Below are 22,603 nucleotides of genomic sequence, written 5' to 3' on the forward strand. Positions count from 1 at the left end.
GTAGCTGCGGAGCATTTACAAGAACACGATCTTCAAACACACTTGTTATGGCATTTTTTATGCAACAGAATATGGGGGATGACAGGCTTGTGGCCCGCGGACTGCGGTCTCAGAGCTCCCCGACCATTGGTCGCTCCGCCGCACATTTCCGACCTATCCACACAATTTGCCTGCGCCTAGATTGAATAGCTTCCGACCGGCAGCCCGTGTGAAGCCTTTTCACTACACAGAATAAACTCGGATTCACGCCGCAATAAAATCTTATCTAAACTTTTATGGACAAGTTAAAAGACTTTGTGATTTATGTTCTTCTAATAACTTAATTGTTTAAGCTTTAAAGCCAATATAAGTTTATAATAGTAGTAGTTAAGTAACACAAAGAAGCGCATTACATTGTTAGGTACTTCATTACTTACATTTCCCAGACAAAGAAAACTTTTCTTGAAAATGAGTTACATAATAAAACAAGTTCAGAAATTGCTGCTTAAGGAAAAGCAGACAGATTTTATACCTTCACGGAAAGGTTCGGAGAAAATCCATCTCAGGAAAGTGGATAATCCTTCAGGCCGCGTCGTAGTGGTGTGTTTTACTCTTGAAATATATTATAAAGGAAACCCTTTACGATCAATGAATAGTTTCCACATAATAAGATCGATGAAGTAGCGATCGCGGAAATGGCAATATATCACGCTACTTAACAAAAGTCTGCGAGGGTTTCCATATTTCTTAAATGGATATTTTTAGTCTGTATGGACAGCCTATTGAAATGGGATAGTCACTTTCATCTGGCTTATATTATTTAGAAAAGTTTCAATTAAGTAGGTAATATGTATAAGTGTGTGTATTATGTGAAGATGGTGTTAACAGCACAAAGCTATTGATAATAATATGCTGTCTTTTCGTCATCTAATCCTGTTAAAATAAGCTATTGAGAACCTTTCAAAACATTGATTAATCATAGTTTCAATATTTTCTACTGTACTGGGATTCTATAAAACTCGATCAACAACTCGCATTTCACTTCGATTCGTAATGTCATTTCATACTTTAGGGGAGGTAGGGGAGGGATGGGCACTTTTTCACAATTTATTGCATAAAAAATCAGATTTTACAGATCATTATCAACTTTTATTGCCATTTCTTATATTCGGCTAGATATAATGAAAGAGCTTTCCTAAAAATTACAATCAGTTTCAACATTACGAGATATTTAAACGGTTTTATTTAGCTCACCCCGTTTGTTTATAGGTGGTTGAACAATAAATAAGCTAATTTACATAAGTTTATTTTTTTATTTTTTTCAATCAAAACAAAATAAACATCAGCTAAGATTATTGAAAGAATATTTAAAATTGGTCCAGTAGTTTTTGAGTTTATCCATTACAACCAAACAAACAAAGTTTTCCTCTTTATAATATTAGTATAGATACATATTGTCACACCCAGACCACGGCCAACAAGCATGCTCATCACACAAATGTCGACCGAACCGGGAATCGAACCCAAGACCTCTGGTTCAGCAATCCGGCATAGTTAATTGTGGCTGACTTAGTAATTTAGAAGCCAACATACATTTTTGGGCCGAATAATGATAATAAAAAGAAGTCTATTTAATTAGCACCCATTAATTATGACGTGAACGCCAAAGCCCATTCACGAAGTTTCGCCTTCGTAATTGACCTAAAGCTAAATCGGCGTTGGATGGTAAATCTCTAGTTTGCCTCCTTGTTGCTTCAGCAATTATTTCAAGCTCTTCTACTCTTTCTTCCTCGGAAATAGAGATTGCCGGAATTCCCGCGCGATTGCACATGTTGTGCAAAACACAACATGCAATTACTATTTTTGCAACTACATCTGGATGGTAGTCGAGTACTCTGTGTACTAATAAGCACCTAAATCGTCCTTTTAGGAGGCCTATTGTTCTCTCAACTGAGTTGCGAGCAGTTGAATGACGCTTATTGTAATAAGCTTCAGGGGAATTCTCTTCAGCGCCACTAATTGGCGTCATGAGGTAGGCACGCTGAGCATATCCTGAATCACCTGAAAAAAAAATAACTATGTAGTTTTTATACTTAGTAATTAGGCTTATATTCTGAAGCAGGGTCAGGAAAGGATCTACTTACCGAGCAAAACTACTTCTTCACCAGCATTTGTTAATGCCTCTAAATGGTCTTTGATAGCACTATAATTAAAAATGAAGCTATCGTGAGTAGCTCCTCCATATGTGGGATCCACGTGTAAAATATTTAAATCTGCATCTGTTATCTGAAAAAGAAATAAATTACAATGACTCTATTATACCTAATTATAATTGATTACAACATTGAAATCCATTTTACCAATTGCACATTTCTTGCATGGTAGCCTTTGCGGCAGTAAAACCGTTCTTCGTTCTCTGCTGGTCTCTTCATTGCCACCAGAGTGCCATCAATACAGCCTATGGTGGCTGGAAACCCAAACCTTTTGTAGAACCTGTAATTTACAATAATCACTAACATGATCAACTGTAAAAATAAAAGGGTCAGTTTAATTATAATAATATTAAAATTATATTATATCTAGGTACTAACCTTTCTTTTAAAATTTGCCTTTCTTGCTGATTTTGAGGAAACCTTATATATTTTTTTACTACGGCCGGATTGTTCAGAGCTTCCACTACTTCATTTATGCAACGAGATGCAGACGGTTGCGATAAATAAGTTCTGATGCCCTCTTTAATAACCTTCTGGTAACTGCCACTAGCCAAGAATGATAAAGTACATAGTATCTGTGAAACAATAAATCAATAAAAAACGTAATACCTACTTTATCTGGATTTAGTGAAAACAAAATTGAGACCAATTTGGTTATTTTCATGCTTAAGAGAATACCAATATTATAACTGAAGTACAGAGGCTTTTGAAAACATATCAGCTGGCGGGGAAACCACAAAAAGGGAATACTCCTTATTAAGAACTAAGTGTTTTTCTTATTATTGTGTGCTTGATTACAATTTTTCAACTATAAACTGTGTCAATACTTACTTTTACACGAGTTGTAAGTCCTTTGCCTCGACGTTTTGTGGGCTTTATCAGGGGCAGTAAATCAGACTCCAGTTGGTCAATTAGCTCCTTTGACAATCTATATATGCTCACATAGTCATCATCGCGAGTTAATAAAGGTAAACTACGAATTCTAGCAGATTGTTGACGCTTTTCTAAATTATCTAAAGCATGAGCTTCTTCTAATAAAGATTTAAGCAAAAACATTCTAGCCATCGTTAAATGTAGGCACTTAATCACTTTAAAACACTTAGAACTTTATTTAAACACTATTTTAAATATAATAGTCTCTAGATCAAGTTGGCAACGGTACCTGAAACAAGATTCTATAAAGGATTTTTCGCGCAGATTTATAACCTCACAAATTTTCACTGACGAAGAAAAGCCTCCCTACCATAGAGAGCATTGGACACTTTTGACTTAGTTTATGAAAAAAAAATCGGTAAAAAAACTTTTAAGTTAAACGGTTTTATCTTATGTGCACTGAAAACTAGAAAATAAAAAATAGTTACTTACCTGTCAACCTACGTAGGTGGTCCCGGTCATATTAGACTAAAATAAAAACGTGGGGCCCATTAACTATTGCTGTAGTACTCTCTTCTAAAGGTATAATAGGTGTGGATTGCATCGACTTACTATAATTGTAACTGGAGATTTTGACAATCAATAATTAATAATAGAAAATACACATACCTTTCATTAGTTTTCTCTTTATAACGATCCGAAACCGCAACAAAATATTTAAGTACTTTTACGAGTGTTTGTTCTTGACAACTCACAGAAATGACAGATAGTCTATGGATGAACACCGTTACCAGTCGGTAACGTAAACTACCCAATTAAAAAAAAACAAAACTATGATCAGAAATCAGAATAAAAGGACCCCCCTTTTATTCTGATTTGATCATGTCTCCCAACTGCCCATCTCTCCCCTACCTCCCCTATAGATAGACAGATTTTGACAAATCTGTCAAAATCTCGACTTTGATTTAGTTCAACTTGTCAACACGCTCGATAGTGAAGCGCTAGTGTAGTTTGACAATGTCAATCACGAAACTTTAAGGTAGAATTCCGTGGGTCGCGATTGTCGCAGCCGCGCGCGACAAAAGTCAACCTATGAAAATGTATGGCACCGCTGCCGAGGGCTGCGACAGTCGCGCGCGGACGACGAATTTCGTGAGCCGCTCGCGGCCGTACGCTTCTCAACATGGTCTAGCGCTTAATAACATCTATAGAATTTTAGTAAAACCAGAATTAAATTTTTGACAATGCCGCGAGCAGCTTACGAAATTCGTCGGCCGCGCGCGACTGTCACGGGCCTCGACAACGGTGCCATACATTTTCAAAGGTTGACTATTGTCGCGTCCACGGAATTCTACCTTTAGATCGAAGTCGAAGTGAGAGTGATGTCGAAGTGAGTTGTGATATTTTATAGAATCGACATGCTGATCATAAAACATTAAAATAAAAAAACGATTACGACGCTAAGTATAAGAATTGAAACGTCGACGATTTTCCCATGCGATAAACAAGTTTAACACATCTCCGAAAATGTCTCGAACACAAATCTCGTATTACGAACACCACAAGAAGATAAAGGTATCAGGCAAAGTAGGTGCAATTTTTCCCCGCAGTCGTAGGGAAATGGCGGCTGAGTCGAGGTATTAGATCGATTGAAATAAGAGCCCGCAACCTTAATCCCATGAAATTCAGCGAGTCTGAAGACCTTTCGATGTCTTCGCTGTAAACCCGGCCATTGGCAAGTTAAGTCTCGACATTTTTATGACTTCATTGAAATACATCCATAAAGATGGAGACAAATAGGATTTTGCTTGTTTTTCTTTTGCTAATCGTTTAGTTTTGTTGTCTTGTTTGGCTTTGCAGTATTAAATGACATACCCAGTTTAAGAGGTACCCAGGTAATAAGTCAATCTCTCTTAACTAATGGCTATGTACTTAGTTGATATTTTCGTTGTATGTAATACAAATTATTGACGTCACAATGATTGTAAAAATATTACTTAGTTACATATTCATAAAATATACGGTAAATGATACCCAACGATCCCTGTGCTCCTGATTATCTTCTAAATTATTTTAAGTTATTGGGCAGTTCTCATAGCCGTAACCTGCGTTCCTCTGAGAATTTGTTGCTCGAAATTCCATGTCACCGCACCGGATTTATGGCTAATTCTTTTGCTGTATCAGCAATTAAACTCTGGAACGCTCTTCCCCTTGACATAAAAAAGGCACCCAGTAAGTATTCCTTCAAGCGTAAAGTTCGCCATCATTATTTAAACTCTTTACCTAATTGAGTCGTCGTCACTCTTATCGATTTGATATTTTATTTTTATGTATATATATATATATATTATTATTATGTATTAAGTATTTATGTATTGTAATATGTTTTTATTCATATCTATTCATGACTTTCTCTTTTTTTTTTTTTGTACTACCTATTTATTTTCTCCCTTTAACCCGATGGTTGACTGGTAGAGAATGCCTTGAGGCATTAAGTCCGCCAATGTACCTATTTTGTACATAAAGTATAAATAAATAAATAAATAAATAAATAAATAAATAAATAGGCAAGTGCTCTGGTAAATCCCATGAGCAATCGGTGAATACCGCGCACTACTTAGTCTATTGTGTGTATAGAATGTACTGATTGTAGGTAACAAACTCGGCCAACATTTTGAGCTGACATGAAAATAAATAAAAAGGGACGTTCAAAAACACAAATATTCATTTTTATAGCTAAACATTTCATTCTATCATAAAACAGATATACCAAATAAGTATATGGTACCAGTAATCTTAAATAAATAAATAGATTCTCATAAAATAGCATTGTGACTATAAAATTATCTCGAAGATCTTTGCATAAACCGCGGTTTATGGATGCAAACTTCAAAAAAGCAACACAAATATCACGAAATTTGAAATATGGCTCGCTTAACTTACAATATGTCTGACCGTACAGAGCAGTATAGTGCAAGTATTTATTTTGCTAAGGTAAAGTTTAAAGCGGAGCGTGACTGGCGCTGCTTGGCGGGACTGCCGGCTGTCGAGACCATGTCGTGGAAGCGAAGCACGTCTCCAATCCTCTTTAGTGCTGCTAAAGTACTTGGCCCACAATGAAATGCAACGGTGAGCATCAACATTACATAAACGTATCTGATAGGGACGCGAGTACTGCGCCAAAGAGCAATGTCTCTTGACAAACACATGTTATATGTAGACTGTAGAGGTGCTGAAACATTTGAAATCGAAGTGCTTCGTATGACTAATTTTACTGAATGTTAGCTTTTTGGGTGGTATTGAATAAATTTAAATACATAGCTAGTTACCACGAATCTTAATTATGTACATTTTAATCTGTATTTTTTAGTCGCAGTTAAGTACCAAATTGAGACTGAAAAAACTACTTTTCACAATTATTCAAAATGACAATAAAATAGATACTATAGCCGTAAATTAATTTGTTAAAAAACAATGATGTTTGGGTTTTGATATCAAAATAATAAGAGCTGTCTCGCCCGCAATATCGTGACATAATATTTTTAAGTGCTATTATTATACGGATTCGATTCCCGTGCACAATACCACATTGGTTGCAGACAAGGGAATTGAAGAGAGGGTATTGGAAATGCAATTCGATACAACAATGATATGTTCACATAAAACCCTATTCCCTGTATGCGAGTCTGTGAGTCCCTGCAGAGAGGAATGGAGTGTTCGCTCGAGACGGTCGGACGCACAAATCAATGTAATGTGGTGCAAAGCAATCCAAATGAGAAGCCCGTCTAGACTGCGGGCCTTACATCGCAGCTTAATTAATAAAATCAAACGGATCGGACCGATGTGTTCGACAACCTAGTCGACAGTACGACTCCGTACCGCAAACCTCTTCACTCAAATGCCAATTAAATTGTCGGCACTTTGCAAGTGCTTTTTTTTATCTACCTACTTTATATAGAAAATACGGTTAAAATGTACTAAACTATACCTACAGGCTATAATTGATCACGCTCTCATTGTAGCGTTGGATCTGTTTATAAAAACTTAAAATGTATTTGATCTCAGTCAAAAAGAAGGTTACGATTACGATCCTTGAACTCGAGTTCATAGCTCCTGTTTGACCTTCTTTTGGAAAGATTATGAACTCGAATGAGATTTATAAGTTAGGGGTCTGAGGTCGAATAAGCAATTCTTATAATAATGCCTACGTAGGTATTAATAAGTTAAACCATTCATTTGCCTACAATAAAAACGAATTAAGGTAACTTAAGCGAAATAATCATCTTTTATATGTAGGTATTTCACTAGGTACTGATATTTAATTGCACAAATTACCACTATCATTTTATTCGCTAAACATTACATTGTTCTACCATGTTATAAGAGACTGCAAATAACAATGTGTTGGCCGAATTACTGCTTAACAACGGTTAAAATGATAGTTAAGATTGTTAACGTAGCTACTAATACTACCATTATCTAAAATTAGCAATAAGTTATTGTTGTTTATGCCGCTATTTTGGGTGTACGCCATTTATGAATGGAGGGAGGCCGATAGGTCTGATCGGTTGCTTGGCAACGCGTCCCTCTCCGAGACTCGCATTGACCCTGAGGTCGCGTATCCCGATGTATTCCCCTGTGCTAGCATGTTACCAAATTTTTCTGCACGATAAATTTATCGTAACAGAAAGAGTATATACCTACCTACTTATTAGATTTTTATTTCAAATCATTATCCTACTTACTTAAGACATTTCATTCATTTTGTTAATTTTCTTAGTTTGGGTACAAAGTTCACTAGATAACGTTGGAATGGGAATTGTAATTGTAATCTATCGATATGCTGCTTAAAAATTGATAAAGTTTATGTAATACTTACTTTGATTGATATGTTAGTGTTAGGGCTGATTTTTCAATCATCAGTTAACTTCTATCTGAGGAATAAATATGGCGGTTTGACATATTTTCCATACAAAAGCTGTCAAAACGTTAAAAATATTCCTCAGATAGAAGTTATCTGGCGAATGAAAAATCAGCCCTTAGTTAAATAAAATTACAAGGTAAAACTTGTTAGCAATGGCTCTGCTAGCGCCATCTATTGACAAGATAAACACACGTTCTGAATACTAGTTGGTTCTGTAAGTTGTTGAAAGATGTCGCAACAATCGCATTAAAGTTTTCATTTAAAGCATCTAAATATAGAGTTAAATTGTACAATGATGTGCAATTGTTACTTTACTATTTAATTATTGTTACCGTCATACCCAGTTTTATAAGCTTTATGACCATGGTTTACATCTAACTATCATGAATTATGACGCTCGTTATTTGGTTCAACTAAAAATTATAGATGTCGCTGTGTACAATCCAGTAGTAAAATTTAATAACATTTCTAGTCCACCATGGATTACTAACATTCATCTGTTTTAATTTTAGCATACTTATTGATTCAATCATGTTTAAATTACCGAAATATAACCAATTGGCCTAATTTTGAATTTGCTCTTTGATGTAATCACAATATTTGCCCTCACAGTCATGTGACGAGGTGGCCGAGTGGTTAAGGCGTTGGACTGCTAATCCAATGTGCTCTGCACGCGTGGGTTCGAATCCCATCCTCGTCGATATCTTTTGCTTTTTTTCTGCAAGTTACTAGTAAAATAATTAGTAATTCCCGCTATACATTTTCCGATACTAATGTAAACCGAGGAATTTACGGTAAAAGTGGTTGGAAAACCATATTTTTTTCGTTCATACTGAGTAATATCAGTCTGATCAGGTGCTAGTCTGTTTGTAATCAGGTGTTATCTGTAATCGCTAGCGAAAACAGATATCAGCATCGTATGGCTATCATTTGTTACGAATTTATCTAGACCTGTTTTCATTATCTTATCGTGTACCTGGCACCCTTTATTTTACAAGTTGGCTAGTATTGGGCGCGCCTTTACTAGACAAGGTTTTCAAAACTGTGTTTTAGTGTAATTTAAATTAGTGTTTGACTGTTAATCCTGGTGGTGATTAATTGGACATGTGATTATTGGACAAATAATTAAATTTCGCAAGTGCTTTCAGTTTGGACAAAGAGTTTGATACGGTGATTATCTCGAATGTAAGTTCTTATCTATGTGTACTAAATTTATATTGTAAGGCATGTGAAGGATAAATTAGATCAGGTCAGAGCTGTCTATGGCATATCACTGGGTACAACTTTGATGAGTAGTATTGCGTGGCGAGGCAGTAATTTGCTAGGTAATCGCCTCGCCGTATGCATAACTGTCGGTATTAATTTAAGCTCGAGATAATTGCTACCTATATCACATTGCCTTTGGTATGTTGTTGCTCCTTGTAACTTAGAGGATGCTAAAGGCATGTCTCCATATCTTAGTGCTCATTTGTTACCATAAGGAAAATTATAGTGAATGGACCCATTGAAGAAACCGGGTCCTCATTCATGGACATGCAACCGGTGCAAATTGCAATGTAATTACCCTAACGCAGTCTCTTTGTCACAATGCTAACTTTCAAATACTCTTTTCACTTATTCACGGAAAAAACTATTCTTTGATACTGTGCTGATATGAAAGAGTGACTCACGCAGTACAGCGAGCATTTCTGGGAACCAATGTTGTTTTGTATGTTCACTGACCACTGCACTTGGAATATAATTGTTGAAGACAATATGGTGTCGGTCAAAATTCCTTTAATTGCAGACTTAGGTATTTTACTTAGCTATTTTAATAAACCGTTAAATAACAACGTCAACTACAAAATTTTATTAGTAATAGGTACATATAAGTTTACCGCCAGATAGAAAGTGAAGGTTTAGGCTTTCTTGGCTTGACTCTGGAATTTACTGGATTATATTGATACTGAATTTACTGGTGGATGGAGTAAGAAATCGTATTGTTAGTAAGAAGTTCAAAATTGGCACTGATTAGGTCCAAAGAAGTCAAGAAGCTATATTGTTGGAACTGTCATTGTAGGATCGAGTTGTAAAGAAGGTCTAGAGCATAAACGTGAATGGATAGAGAGCACTTGAAGGGGGAACTAAAGAAACGATTGATGGATTGAGTGACAGGTAATGAGGCTTGAGAGTCGCTTGTGAGCTAGACAGTCAGAGAAGTATTTATGAAAGAAGATGACATGTTGCATCGACACCAAATGAAATTATATTGGAATTAGATAAATGACAGTAGAAGGAGGAACTTTTGTTTTGGGAAAGCTAGGTATATCTAGTAGTAACTGAAGTCTATGACAATAACAGGATCTAGATACTTAACAATCAATTCTCAGTAAATTCGAAAATATTTAACAACATAGATTATGTTAAACAGTGCCAAAGTACTTCAGAAATAATTCATATGTGATTCATGAAATACCCTATCAGTACCTTTATAAAATAGCTGTCGTTATCAAAAGTAGAACGAACAAACACATAGGTAGTTACAATATAATTTTGATTGCATTTACCGATAAGGATAACCTTAGAACTAGGTACATCATATTTCAGTATTTAGGTACTATTTTTTATTGATAAAAAAGTTGTGGAAGAGGAGAAAGTTTTTCTGATTAGGTGTACACGCTATGAAATTAAATTTCATTCATTGAGTAAATGCTCACATTAGCACCTGATAAAGTCACGTAGCTTATAAATCATAAGAATAAAGTACCTACATACATTTACCATTGACTCTATCACGAGTTTAACAGATTATATACTTGTCAATGAACCTCTAGGTCTTCTTTGATTGTTTTAGTTAGTAAGTGTCTGAAAAAGATATAGAAAAAATCTACTGCCTATTAAAAATTATTTGGTATCTTAAAACATTATTTATTCTAATAAAACAAATGCAAGTACATATTTAAATTAATTATTATTATTTAATAAAGTTGTACCTTTGAAATATAAATAAATATGTGGTGCTAGATTTTAAACAAGTAACTTAGTTAATTCCTTGCCTATTATTGCCTAGGTTATCTACAGGTAACATTCTTCAGCATGATTCACTTAAAAACATCAACATTGTTTAAGGATTTTAATTTTCTCGACCGCTCCCTGAAACCGCTGATAAAATCGTCGTAACATACCACGCTGGAATCGTCACCGATATTCATATCTTAATCTACGTTTTATAGCTTCAACAAAACATTTAGTTACGAATTAATACAAAAGATTTATCATGTGACATTTTGTACTTTATAATGCTGCTCATTTTATTTCTTAATCGGCGTAGACAACAGAAATAGAGGTAAAACAGTACATTTATTGTTGATATAATTTTTCAGATACCAACATGTATTGGTTACCAGTTGTTTTGGTAGCCATGGTGGGCGGCGCGCACGCGCAGCAGACGGCTCAGACCAGGGTTGCAGACACACTCAGCGAGTGCTACAGGGACCCGTTACTTGTGAACAGGAACAACTTGCCTCCAGTCACAGTCCCCGTTCTCATTGACATCATAAGGAAAGTAGAAGACAACCCTAATGTCAATATGGATTTGAGGCAGCTTGCCGCGATACTTCTTCATACGTAAGTGGTTGATCAATATGCTTTCTACCTAATTACATTAAATTTTTACGTCCTTTATTATTTTCTCTTTGTTTATGTTTTTCAGGTATCGTCAAGATGGTATTGAATTCCATCAGCCCGAAAACTCTATCACTTCTTCGAATGTGCTGCCGTTTGCCCCAACCTTCCATTCGTTCCATCGTCACAGGCTTTTGCTAACCAGACTCATTCCCAATAATCTGCAGGTTTTGGCCAACGACACTCTACCTTCGGTGTTGAAGGTAACTTTATGTTTATTTACAAACTAAAGTAATAATATATATTTTTTTATCATATTAAGATTTTTTTAGTATTTTTTTGTAGTTGTTTAGAGTTAGCTTTCCTGTGTCTCTCTGGATCTCAAAGATTTTTTTTATTTCAGTGTACGCTTCATCATATGTTATCAACGACCGTGGATGCAAGAGTACGAGGTGATGAAAATACCTGTTCACAATTGTCTCAATACAGATATTTCAGATCTGCGCGATCCAGGCGTTCTATTAGCGAAGATGTTGAAATTTTGAAACCAGCGGATTTGTAAGTATTGATGTCAACTTACTTTTCACAACAATTATCGTAATGGAGTTCAATTACTTTGCCATAAATTCAGTGTGCACGTTTAGATAGCAACGCCCGTTTATTTGAAACATTAAAATGGCCGTTACAAGTAATCATGAGATATTTGTTTCACAGAATGCCTGTCAACTGTGATGTTATAGTACCTACAGTTTAAGTGTTTTATTTTCCAGAAAATCAGCCAACAGAAATGGAAAGATGAGGCGTTACGATCCAAACAACGACGTAGAATTCAGTAATGTGGGCAATGGCGGGTCGCTGTCTGAACGTCAGGTGGCCGAGAGCACCTGCCCACTATTGGGAGGCGTGATCAAAACCGCTTGGGGCGCGGTTTCGGCTGGAAACGTGATCGCGGGTATTGCGGCCGGAGCGCAGCCGCAGCGAGTTAACATACTGGAGTTGGTTAGAGATGCGAATAACGTTAACTACAGAAACGTTCAACAAACCGTGAATTCGCTCTACCCAGCCACTCTTGCTGGTGAGACCTTGTTTTACATATGAGAGGTATGCATTCTCTATTTTTTCAGAATTGTACCTAATTTGGTAATTTCCACTTTTCAGGTGACTTAGCTGAGGCGGTGCTTATTCAAGGCACGGAGCGAGGCAGCACTTCCATATCTATCGGTACTGGTGGCAACTGGAACAGCACACAGGCTCCAAGGCACTTCATGCTCACGAGTCGAACAAACGTTGAGATGACTGACCCTGAAATCCGAGGAGATATCGATGGTTTCGTCCTGGGTAGCACAATTGCTGGACAGTTGAGCACTTTCAGCTCTTTGAGGTTATCACAGCTCTTGGATATGTACTATTCCCAAAGGGTAAGTGGTAATTGGTTTTGCTCTCGCATTTTCTTTTAAATAGTACCCTTGCAATGAACAATGGTATTTTTTCAGAATGGCGCCTTCGATTCTAACCTGAGAGCTTGCAATCGCCGCGCATTAATGCAACAGTATGTAACTAATGACAACTTAATCAGCGAAACCCATGCGTTTGCCGCCGCTCTGGACACCAACATGCCTCTCCGAGGAACTATCATTGGAGGTCTGGAACAACTCGTGACGAGTGCCGTTAGTAACTTGCAAACTTACAGTGAGTATTACTACTATTTACGTAATGCATGATGGTTGAATTAAATATTAAAAAAATCCATTGAGTATTCGCTGTATGAACAAAATGCTTAGACTTACATTGTTTTTTCAGCTAATACTTTCACTGACATGGACTGCGCGACCACACAGACACAGAGCACTGATTTCCGTCTAAGAACGAACCTGTACATCGCACTAGATTCCTCGTGGTCATACCAACTGATATCACCCGCCATCTCTTACTTAGTAGACTCTATTGAGGTGGGCAAGTTCGGATCTAGTGTTACTTTACTGAGCGCATTTGATGGAAGAGTTATCGTTAACACAACTCACTCTCCAGCTGATTTCTACTCTGCATACAATGCTACCACACACGCATCAAGTAAGTTTAATATACCTGTTATTTATTTATTATTGTATGTACCCACGTTTTGTACAAAATTTATTCAAGCTTAATTAATTGTATAATAATTTGTCCTACAGTAATAGCAGGAGTGAATCTGGAAACTAGTTTGACTAACATCAAGGTGCTGTTGCAAGAAACAGCCCTCAATGAGAGCTTGAGAAACTACGTCGGTGGCAACTCTTCGGTTTTAGTATATCTGATTAACACCGGCAACTTGCAGACCACCACCCTGGCCTGGGAACAGGCGCGAGAGATAAACAATACCTTACCTGGTGAGGAAATATGAGTTTGAATCTACACATCTATATTAGAACAATGTAGTTAGGTACTTACCATTTCTTTTTTTCCAGATGTGAGGGTTTTGTATGTGAGCGGAACAAATCAGTTCGATACCCTATGGAGCTACGTTAGAGACATGTATAGTGACATTTTCACTGTAACCCTGAATGCTGCGGGAACTGAATTAGAGAACAGTATGGGTCCTGTTCTTCGCCGGATCCAAAGTGGTAAGTGGATTTAAAGTATAGTCATGTGTATGAAGTAAGGAAGAAAAACTAACTTTACCTTTATCTACTATATCTACCTACCCTATTAATGCAAGAATGTTTTTTTTACAGTTGGCAGAAGAATCGTCAACCCAACGTGTGGTTTCTTATTCGAGGGAGGTACCTCTGGCACAAGGCAGTTTGACGACTATGTTGAACCGGGTTACATTAACTTCTACAGGATGAGTGCCAACTACTTCTACGAAAATAATGATAACAGAAAGGTCAGGGTGTCCCGCAGCGGCACGGGAGCAGGAGCTCTCGTAGTCTGTCATTCTCGAACCGTCGTCCATCCCAGGTACCTACTATATCTTATCTCATTTATCGCCTAAGCTAAAGAAATACCATTTTGATAAATAAACCGATACATACATTTGATACATATTCCGGACATGAATTTATCGTTCTCGTTCCAAGAATGAGTAAGCTATGTATGACACTAGATATGACAAATGAATCAGTACCAATTCAAGAGGTTTACAAGTTCCGGTGCCTATCGGAAGAAAACATGATAAGGGTCGAGTACCTACGTCTAGCTTACTCCAATAAACAATATCATTCAATTCATATTTTTGCCTTGATATCCTATTTCAGACGCAACGCAACTACATCAACGGTGGCAGAAGACAACACAACGGTGACATGCCAGACACTGAACAGCGGTAATGTGGAGATCAGCCTGCAGAACGCCTGCGACGGCTCATGGTACATCAACGAGTGTGCTCCACTCTACATCTCTGTGCAATCGGACACCGGGGTTGCAGCAGGCTCCTTCGCTAGCGCTACATGCGCAGGTAAGCCACGAAGAGAATTGCAATCTAAAAAAAACAGAACTTTGCATTTTACCGTCTTGTGTTTGTCGTGAATTTAAAATTTGCCGGTTCTGAAATCAGTGAATAGGGTTATCGCATCTTCATCGAGTAGTCATTTAATTTTAAAATAACACAAATATACGAATGTACCTATAGATTAAGTAATTAAAACATTCCTTTTTCCACAGATCCAAACATATGCAGGTTCCCCTACGACATCAGATACCAAGTACAAGTAGAGGAGCTAGGATGCTTCAGCGGCGCTAGCAGTATCACAGCTAGCTTCCTCGTCCTACTCACCGCCTTGTACCTCACCTTATGTTCTTCATAAATATTTTATACTACTAGAGTTAAACCTACCGATTATTTTTAATACCTTTTAGTTATCTAGATTATTTTAAAGAATGACGAAAATGACAACAAGACGTTATTTTAAGAGTATCGCTTCGTTTCTGAAAATATTGCATTTCTATGATTTTACAGTTTTCAGACATAGGTATTTGTTTATTATTTATATTTTTTCATAGATCTATAGTGCCTAAATGCCTAGTGAGAATTTTAATTACAGGGTAGCCATTGTGTTAAATGTTTACATTACCTAAATTCTAATACTAATCGATTTTAGCAATTCATGCATACCTATAGTCTATTGCATATTGTAATTTAGTTTATTTTCAAATATTCGAAGTAAAATAATAGTTATTCTTAGAACTTATATGATAAGTCTACGAACGCATTTATTCAGTTTATGTAAGATTGTGCTTTCGGTTTTTTTTTACAAATAAATATACTTAGTTAACACAACCAGATATTTTTATTTGACCTTTCCATTACATAATTATAATATTCTAAATTATAAAAATGTATGCCAACAAGCTGATGCAAACTACACTTAACTAGCCTAAAAATACTCCTTACTTTCAATCCTCAGGCTCAGAACCGATCCCTTTGATTTCAAATATGTCACTGATAGCCTAATAATGAATTACTGTGTGTTTACAAGTATTATTAAAATTGAGTGTATTAGACAACCAATAAAATTAACACATAATAAAATTAGAAAAAAAAAGAAAATTGCGTGTAATGGAATGTACCAGATGACATAATGTGGTGCGTTACAAAACTAGCAATGAAAAAACTTTTATTATTTTTGGATTTAAAAACTTTTCAATCACCATATCAATTATAATAAATATTTGAAGGGAATAAATATTTTTATTTTGATAAATCTTTTCTGTCTATACGTGTTACTTCCGAATCATTCGTTACGTCGACTTTTCACTAATTAATTGCTATACTTTTTTACCATAAGCATACTTCGTAAATACTCTAATGGCAAACTTCAATTTTACATGTCAAAAACGACGAAGTAAATAAATAGTGGATTAGATTTATTTCTGTTTTTATCCTATTACAATGTCTGAAGATTGTGATGCTTTGGAACGAGGAGATAACGATGGGCAGAAGCCGGATAAAATGTTCACATTGAAGAAATGGAATGCAGTCGCCATGTGGAGCTGGGACGTCGAGTGCGATACCTGTGCTATTTGCCGCGTTCAAGTCATGGGTAAGTCAAATATATCGTCAATGAACGCTTCATATCATTTCCTATCCATACTAGAGTACAGTGGTCCTCCCGTATCATTTTTTTTTATCTTATAACGATTTTGCACAACTATCTGTTGGCTAATTTTTGCCTAAGTTATGGTAGGTATATGAAATGTTATGATGTTCCCAAGTTACAATCATTATTATTTCAGACTTAAAAGTAAAGTATGCTGTCATCTACTTAGTCCTAGTTATTCTTGGCAACAAGTTTATACTGCTGCCATCAACTAAAAGTCTTTCATTGCTTCAAGTAATTTTGTTGTAACTGTTCCCACAATTCTGCTCACTGTAGATAAAGCTTAGGGTCAGTGTGTTGTATTAGGTATAAAGCCTTTGCTTTTATTTTTCACTAGACATTTTCCTGCGGTTTCACCCGTGTCCCGTGGGAGCTACTGCCCGCACCGGAATAAAATATAGCCTATGTTACTCGCAGATTATATAGCTTTCTAATGGTGAAAGAATATTTAAAATCGGTCCAGTAGTTTTTGAGTTTATCCATTACAACCAAACAAACAAAGTTTTCCTCTTTATAATATTAGTATAGATAATCATTTTTGGCATTGTGGATGGCAGGCCTGTGTTTTAAGAACTGTACCAATTATTTACCAAAGCAATTGTGGGTACAAAATCTGTTAATATCGAATTTGGAAGGATGCTGGCCATCTTTGTGAACACAGGTTCTTTAACATAATATTTTGTTTATTGAGTAATGGGCAATCTAAAGCAATGATGACATGTAGTAAACACATGCTGTCTTACCACAAAAACTTTTAAACGTCAGTTTAAGACTTGTCTAAAAAAATTCAAATTATGACATTGACATATGGTTCATTTTGCAGCCACAATTTTTTTAGACAAGTGTAAAACAGGTGATTAAGTTTTTGTAGTAAGGCCAATTATATTTAAAGTTACTATTCTAAGTAAAAATTATGACTGTTTCCAAAGCTGTTAATTATAATCAGAACTTTGCAAATAAATAAATTACAATATTGATTTCTCTTTACAACCAGTTACCAAGAGGTATCGGTATACCCAGGTAACTGGGTTGAGGAGGTCATATGGGAGTTGCTCCATGTAAGATACTGATACTCAGCTGTATCTGGTTAGAATGTAAACCAACCTCAATATAGTTGAAAAGGTGATAATTGACTATTTATGCGAGATATGAAATTGTCACAACACCTGCCGTCTTATGTAGAGGTACATAGACACTCTTGACTTTTATAAAGCTTAATTAACATTAAAAGCCATACCCAAGAATTAAACTGAAATTTCACAAACCTACAATAGACCTTTCACACTAGCAAATATCATCATTTGTACTGGATGCCCACATGAAACGAGCAGAAAATCTGCTATTGTGAAGGTGCTGTTAATCGAAATCGAAGCTGTGATTGGTTTTATGATTGATATGATATATGCAATTTAAACTGAAATTACTTTCTTTTATGTACTTCTCGTAGATAAAACATTCTCAAGGTTTATTGGTGAAGGTAGTAAATAAAAAAGGTCTTAGAAAACAGTATATTTGGTTTCAATAAAATATAAAACTACCTAAGCTTAAAATAACATTTTTGGTAATACTTAAGTACCTATTTACTTTAATTAAAAATAAATAAGAAACATTACAAATATATTTACAATATCCATTGAATAATCTAATTTTAGATCTAAATAGAAATAAAATTATTAGCTTAATTTATTAGACTCATTTAATGAAATTTGTTTATATTTAATGTACTCTCTTGTTTCTGTATTAAGTATTTCTTTTAATAAGTTTGAGGTTAGAGGTAGGATACATAAGTGTTAAGCGAATCAAGAATAAAGGTACTATGATTGTGCTTGTTTACCTGTAAATACACAAGTATGCATTGAAATAATTGGAGGGAACAATTTATTTAAAATTTAAGAAATCGATTGGTCCTAATAAGAACAATATTTCACAACCAATGTTTAGTCTCTTTAGAAGTCAGCATCCACTCGGCAATGGCTTAATGTTCGCAATAGAACTCATCCTACGAGTTCTTGTGCTTGCTCGTCCAGTGAGCTTATTCTCTATCTGTTCAAGACTCTTGCCTCGTGTTTCTGGGACAAATATTACCACGAAGAATAAACCCACGAAACAAATGCACCCAAATAGCCAAAATGTACCAGCCGGACCGATGCCGACCAGTATGTTGTGAAATGTTTTTGTAACCGTGAAAGTACATAACCAGTTAAATGCCGTACAAATTGACGCGGCGCCACCTCGTATTTTTGCTGGTAAAATTTCACCCATCATCAACCATGGAATAGGGCCGAAAGCTAAGGAAAAGCCTAATAAATAAACCATAATACAAGTCAATGGTATCCATCCTAAATCTGATACATCAATTTGTAAATCAGTTTGTACGTAAAAGAAAGTTCCAAGTACCACTAACGTAAGGGTCATGGTCACAGAAGATATGTAGAGTAGCACCTTGCGTCCCGCACGATCGATAAGAGCAGTAGCAATGAAGGTTGACACAAAATTAACTACTCCTACAATAATTGTTGCCAAATTGCCGTCCACGGAACTACCTGACATTTTAAATATACTAACCGTGTAAAATATGACGGCATTGATTCCTGATAATTGTTGAAACGTCATTAGACCCAAGCAAATTAAAATTGATCTCATATATTTAATGCTAAACAGTTCTTTAAGTTTTATGCCTTCTTTACCCATTTCTGCATCTGATAGGGCTATGTCACGAATTTCATTGTCAATTTTGGCGTTCTTGCCTCGAAGCCATTGTAGCGCTTTTCGGGCTTCTTCATTACGCCCACGAGATATGTACCAACGGGGAGTTTCTGGGATCATAAGCATTAAAATAAAAAAGGGAATTGGTAATGCTGCACCTAGATACGCTAGTTCATACCAGTTAAGGTATTTTCCAGCCGCATAACAAATTAGTATACCGATGTTACCAATAGCGGTTGGAAACAAACCTAGCGTACCGCGGACTTCGGGTTGTATAGTTTCCCCGAGATACACAGGGAACGCGAGAGAGCCAACTCCGACACAAAGACCGCAGACAACACGTCCAGTAAATACTAAATGTATTACTCTTGCAGTAGCTATTAGAACCCAACCGAGAAAAAAAGGGGGTGCGATGAATAAAATCGTTCTGCGTCTGCCAATATAATCGACTAATGGTCCACCAACCACGCCACCGGCGAGGGCCGCTAAGGGCATCAAACTGCCAATCCAACTTGCCTGTTGACAAAAATAATGGATTTATTAAAATCGTCAGCCAAACACCAAAACTAAATTGAAGTGACATTTGTCATCATCAATCATTTAATGATAGTCAATTAATTACCTCCTCGTCTGTGACTGAAATAACAGTACTGTTCTTCATTGTCACGAGGGCTGGAGAGGTGTACGCCGAAGAGAAACCTATGATCATGGAGCCCATAGACACTGCCACAGCAGCCAAAACCTGTAATTGAGAACATAAGCGTGCTGAAGTAATGGGAAAACTTTATTGATTAAAAGTTGCAGTGTCATTATTTATTTAACCGACGAGATAGGCCCTAGGCACAAGTTATTTCCAGTCCAGAATGAATAGGGCCTAATAATTTATTTGTTTGAACTATAATAATACGCAGGACAGTAAATATAGATAACGTACATATAGAAGTTATAGTAACAGCTTCGCAATATTTTCAGTTCATACAAAGCATGACGGTATTTGCATGGAGGCGTGTGCGATGCGACGCAAACCGCCTTCTATTAATTTAAGCAATCATTGACTCTGATTGGGTCCACTTACACATCGACACTGTAATAAATGGGCAATTCTAACGTAATTGCTTTTATATTTAGCATCCCCAGCGGATGGCAGTCTTAATTTGTTTTATAAAAACAAGTAGTTTAAAGGTTCCTCTAAGGTTATTTTCATGACAGTGATAGCTAATACATATTCATCATAGACTACTATTTATCCGTATGCGTGAAGTAGTTCCCTTGATAAGCGGGGTACTGCTATTAAAAACTCACGTTTACAGCCTATAACTCACGTGCCTATAACTCCAATCAAAATTGGAGATTACTTTGAGCTTTACAGTTCGAACCTATATTAAATAGGTGAACTATTTAATGGACAAATGCAAATTTTATGAGACTGTTAGACGGACATGCAACAAATTTTTACTTATTCTTCACATGTATTTTGGTTGACTTTTTTGACTTTAAATCCTAGTCATTTTTCTGGTCTACGTTTTTACTCTGTCACGTGTTTACTGTGGGATAGCGTGATAGCGAAACAAAAATGGGTGGTTGAGGTATTGTCATCAAATTAATAGCTTAATTCCGCTGAATTAAAATGTACTTGTTCTCTAATTTTAGTCATGGGTACCTCAAGATTTGTTGATTGCGGTTGTTATTATAGTAAAATTATACCATGCTGATAACGTAATGTGGCGTAAAAATTCATAATGCATGACTTGAACGGAAAATTATAAGAACATGCGAGAAACACTTGCTTCACTTGCTCCGAAGGTATTTTAATTGAATCATAGGATCGGAATAGCAGTTTACCAAAACCTAATAAGTGAATGTATATTATACAATGGACCAAAACAGAGTTGAATGATAACTGAGTGCCAACAAACTAATTAACTAGGCGCAATTGGAGGACTCGCATTTTAGTGCACGGAATTAACAGCAATCATAAAAACAATGAATGCATTTTGCCTGAAGTTTTAGACGCCATATTTGTAATCATAAATCTTGTAGTTTTAATCCCGACGTTACGAAAATAATGAACACAAAACCTGTTTGTTATTGCTACACTAAATGTCAAACTAAAATCTTAAACTTTCCCATGAAACAATTTTTTTTTTCTTGGCGATATTATTAATTGCTAATAAAAATATTTCCTACCTGTGAAAATGTATATTTCGGTTTTTCATAGTCACTGGAGTACTGTATGCTGTAATGTGTATCTGCTCTCATCAAAATCTTCATGATGGACGAAGTATTTTGATCTGCTCATACAAAATCACTTGACACTCGTAATAATGTTCACCACAGCACTGAATGTGTTCTCGACTAAGTTACTGAAGAAATGAGTTTGTCGCGCAACATTCGCTGCGATTTATATGGGCACAAATTGATTGACTAAACCGATTGGCTAGATCGAGGCTGTGTGATACAAAACCGAGACATCGAACTACTAATGTAAGGGAAAAACAACTTCATCAGAAAGAATTATGTTCATAGGTTTTTGGACACCTCAGAAGGGCGATAGCTTTCAGAAATACGATGTAAGCTTCAACAGTGGTTTGCTCAAACTTATCATCTATTAATACCTTTATCGAAAAAGACCTCCTTTCCACTATAGCTTTATCAATTAATTATTATTTTACCAAACTTATTGCTTTTGTTAACTAATCTAAAATGAATGTTGACTTAAAATTTTTCGAAATTTTATTAAACTTACAACAACAACATAAATATAATATTTTGACACTATTCTGTTCTGTGCATTGCATATTTGGCGTTGTGGTGTGTTTACAATTACGTATTAAGTTGCATGAAGGTTGCAATCGCTAAGTATAATACTTTTTGATAAGGTTGTCCATCTTATATGCGTTTCATGAGTAGTTTGTTCGAAGCATGTAACATAAAAGAACTGCGCTAAGTAAATCTAATTTATTATGTCGGCTTAGGCATCGTTCAGACCAAACGTATTGTCGGCCGCTGACTGTGAGCGCGCGTTACGCAGTTTATTGCTTTTCCATATATATTGAAATTGTCGTTCACACCGAACCGACTATACGCTATTACGTCGCCTGTTGTCGCTGACTCTCAGTGGCCGATTATTTTACTACGCGACTATGCACGGCGGACGCGGATTGGCTACGCGGACGCAGTTGCCGAATAGCGCCGCTCCACCGCGTACGCACCGCCGCGCCTCGGTACAG

The 22,603-nt window shown here is 36.2% G+C and overlaps 3 protein-coding genes and 1 non-coding gene across 4 annotated transcripts in view; 3 read left to right on the forward strand and 1 right to left on the reverse strand.

Annotated features, from left to right (window-relative positions):
- The first annotated feature begins 8,607 nt into the window (after positions 1 to 8,607).
- Positions 8,608 to 8,689, forward strand: Trnas-gcu. Its single transcript has one exon. It is a non-coding gene; the product is annotated as a tRNA-Ser (tRNA).
- A 236-nt stretch (positions 8,690 to 8,925) lies between these two features.
- Positions 8,926 to 15,847, forward strand: LOC124634344. Its single transcript, XM_047169895.1, has 13 exons — positions 8,926 to 9,174; positions 11,352 to 11,595; positions 11,681 to 11,855; positions 11,996 to 12,150; positions 12,363 to 12,667; positions 12,751 to 13,010; positions 13,086 to 13,281; positions 13,393 to 13,662; positions 13,764 to 13,958; positions 14,037 to 14,192; positions 14,304 to 14,529; positions 14,826 to 15,025; positions 15,232 to 15,847. The coding sequence occupies exons 2-13, from the start codon at positions 11,360 to 11,362 to the stop codon at positions 15,372 to 15,374; spliced, it is 2,517 nt and encodes an 838-aa protein (XP_047025851.1). The 5' UTR covers positions 8,926 to 9,174; positions 11,352 to 11,359; the 3' UTR covers positions 15,375 to 15,847.
- A 513-nt stretch (positions 15,848 to 16,360) lies between these two features.
- Positions 16,361 to 22,603, forward strand: part of LOC124634365 (RING-box protein 2) — a 44,799-nt gene continuing 38,556 nt past the window's right edge. The window contains exon 1 of the mRNA XM_047169933.1: positions 16,361 to 16,610. Within this exon, the coding sequence (XP_047025889.1) occupies positions 16,460 to 16,610 (151 nt within the window). The 5' untranslated portion in view covers positions 16,361 to 16,459. The remainder of the gene's footprint in view (positions 16,611 to 22,603) is intronic.
- On the reverse strand, positions 18,346 to 21,929 carry LOC124634360 (facilitated trehalose transporter Tret1-2 homolog). Its single transcript, XM_047169920.1, has 3 exons — positions 21,561 to 21,929; positions 19,996 to 20,115; positions 18,346 to 19,889 (listed from the first exon to the last, which is right to left on the reverse strand). Exons 1-3 carry the CDS (start codon positions 21,642 to 21,644, stop codon positions 18,621 to 18,623), a joined length of 1,473 nt encoding a protein of 490 aa, XP_047025876.1. The 5' UTR covers positions 21,645 to 21,929; the 3' UTR covers positions 18,346 to 18,620.

The sequence above is a fragment of the Helicoverpa zea genome, chromosome 1, assembly GCF_022581195.2.
Source record: "Helicoverpa zea isolate HzStark_Cry1AcR chromosome 1, ilHelZeax1.1, whole genome shotgun sequence".
Lineage (NCBI taxonomy): Eukaryota > Metazoa > Arthropoda > Insecta > Lepidoptera > Noctuidae > Helicoverpa > Helicoverpa zea.

Excerpts from the sequence above, each read along its gene's own strand:
- LOC124634360 (XM_047169920.1), bottom strand. The coding sequence starts at position 21,644 with ATGAAGATTTTGATGAGAGCAGATACACATTACAGCATACAGTACTCC. Across the intron at positions 20,116-21,560 it reads CGAAATATACATTTTCACAG|GTTTTGGCTGCTGTGGCAGT; the intron begins GTAGGAAATATT and ends TCTCAATTACAG. Across the intron at positions 19,890-19,995 it reads TTTCAGTCACAGACGAGGAG|GCAAGTTGGATTGGCAGTTT; the intron begins GTAATTAATTGA and ends TTTTGTCAACAG.
- LOC124634344 (XM_047169895.1), top strand. The coding sequence starts at position 11,360 with ATGTATTGGTTACCAGTTGTTTTGGTAGCCATGGTGGGCGGCGCGCAC. Across the intron at positions 13,663-13,763 it reads TGCTACCACACACGCATCAA|TAATAGCAGGAGTGAATCTG; the intron begins GTAAGTTTAATA and ends TTTGTCCTACAG. Across the intron at positions 15,026-15,231 it reads CGCTAGCGCTACATGCGCAG|ATCCAAACATATGCAGGTTC; the intron begins GTAAGCCACGAA and ends CTTTTTCCACAG.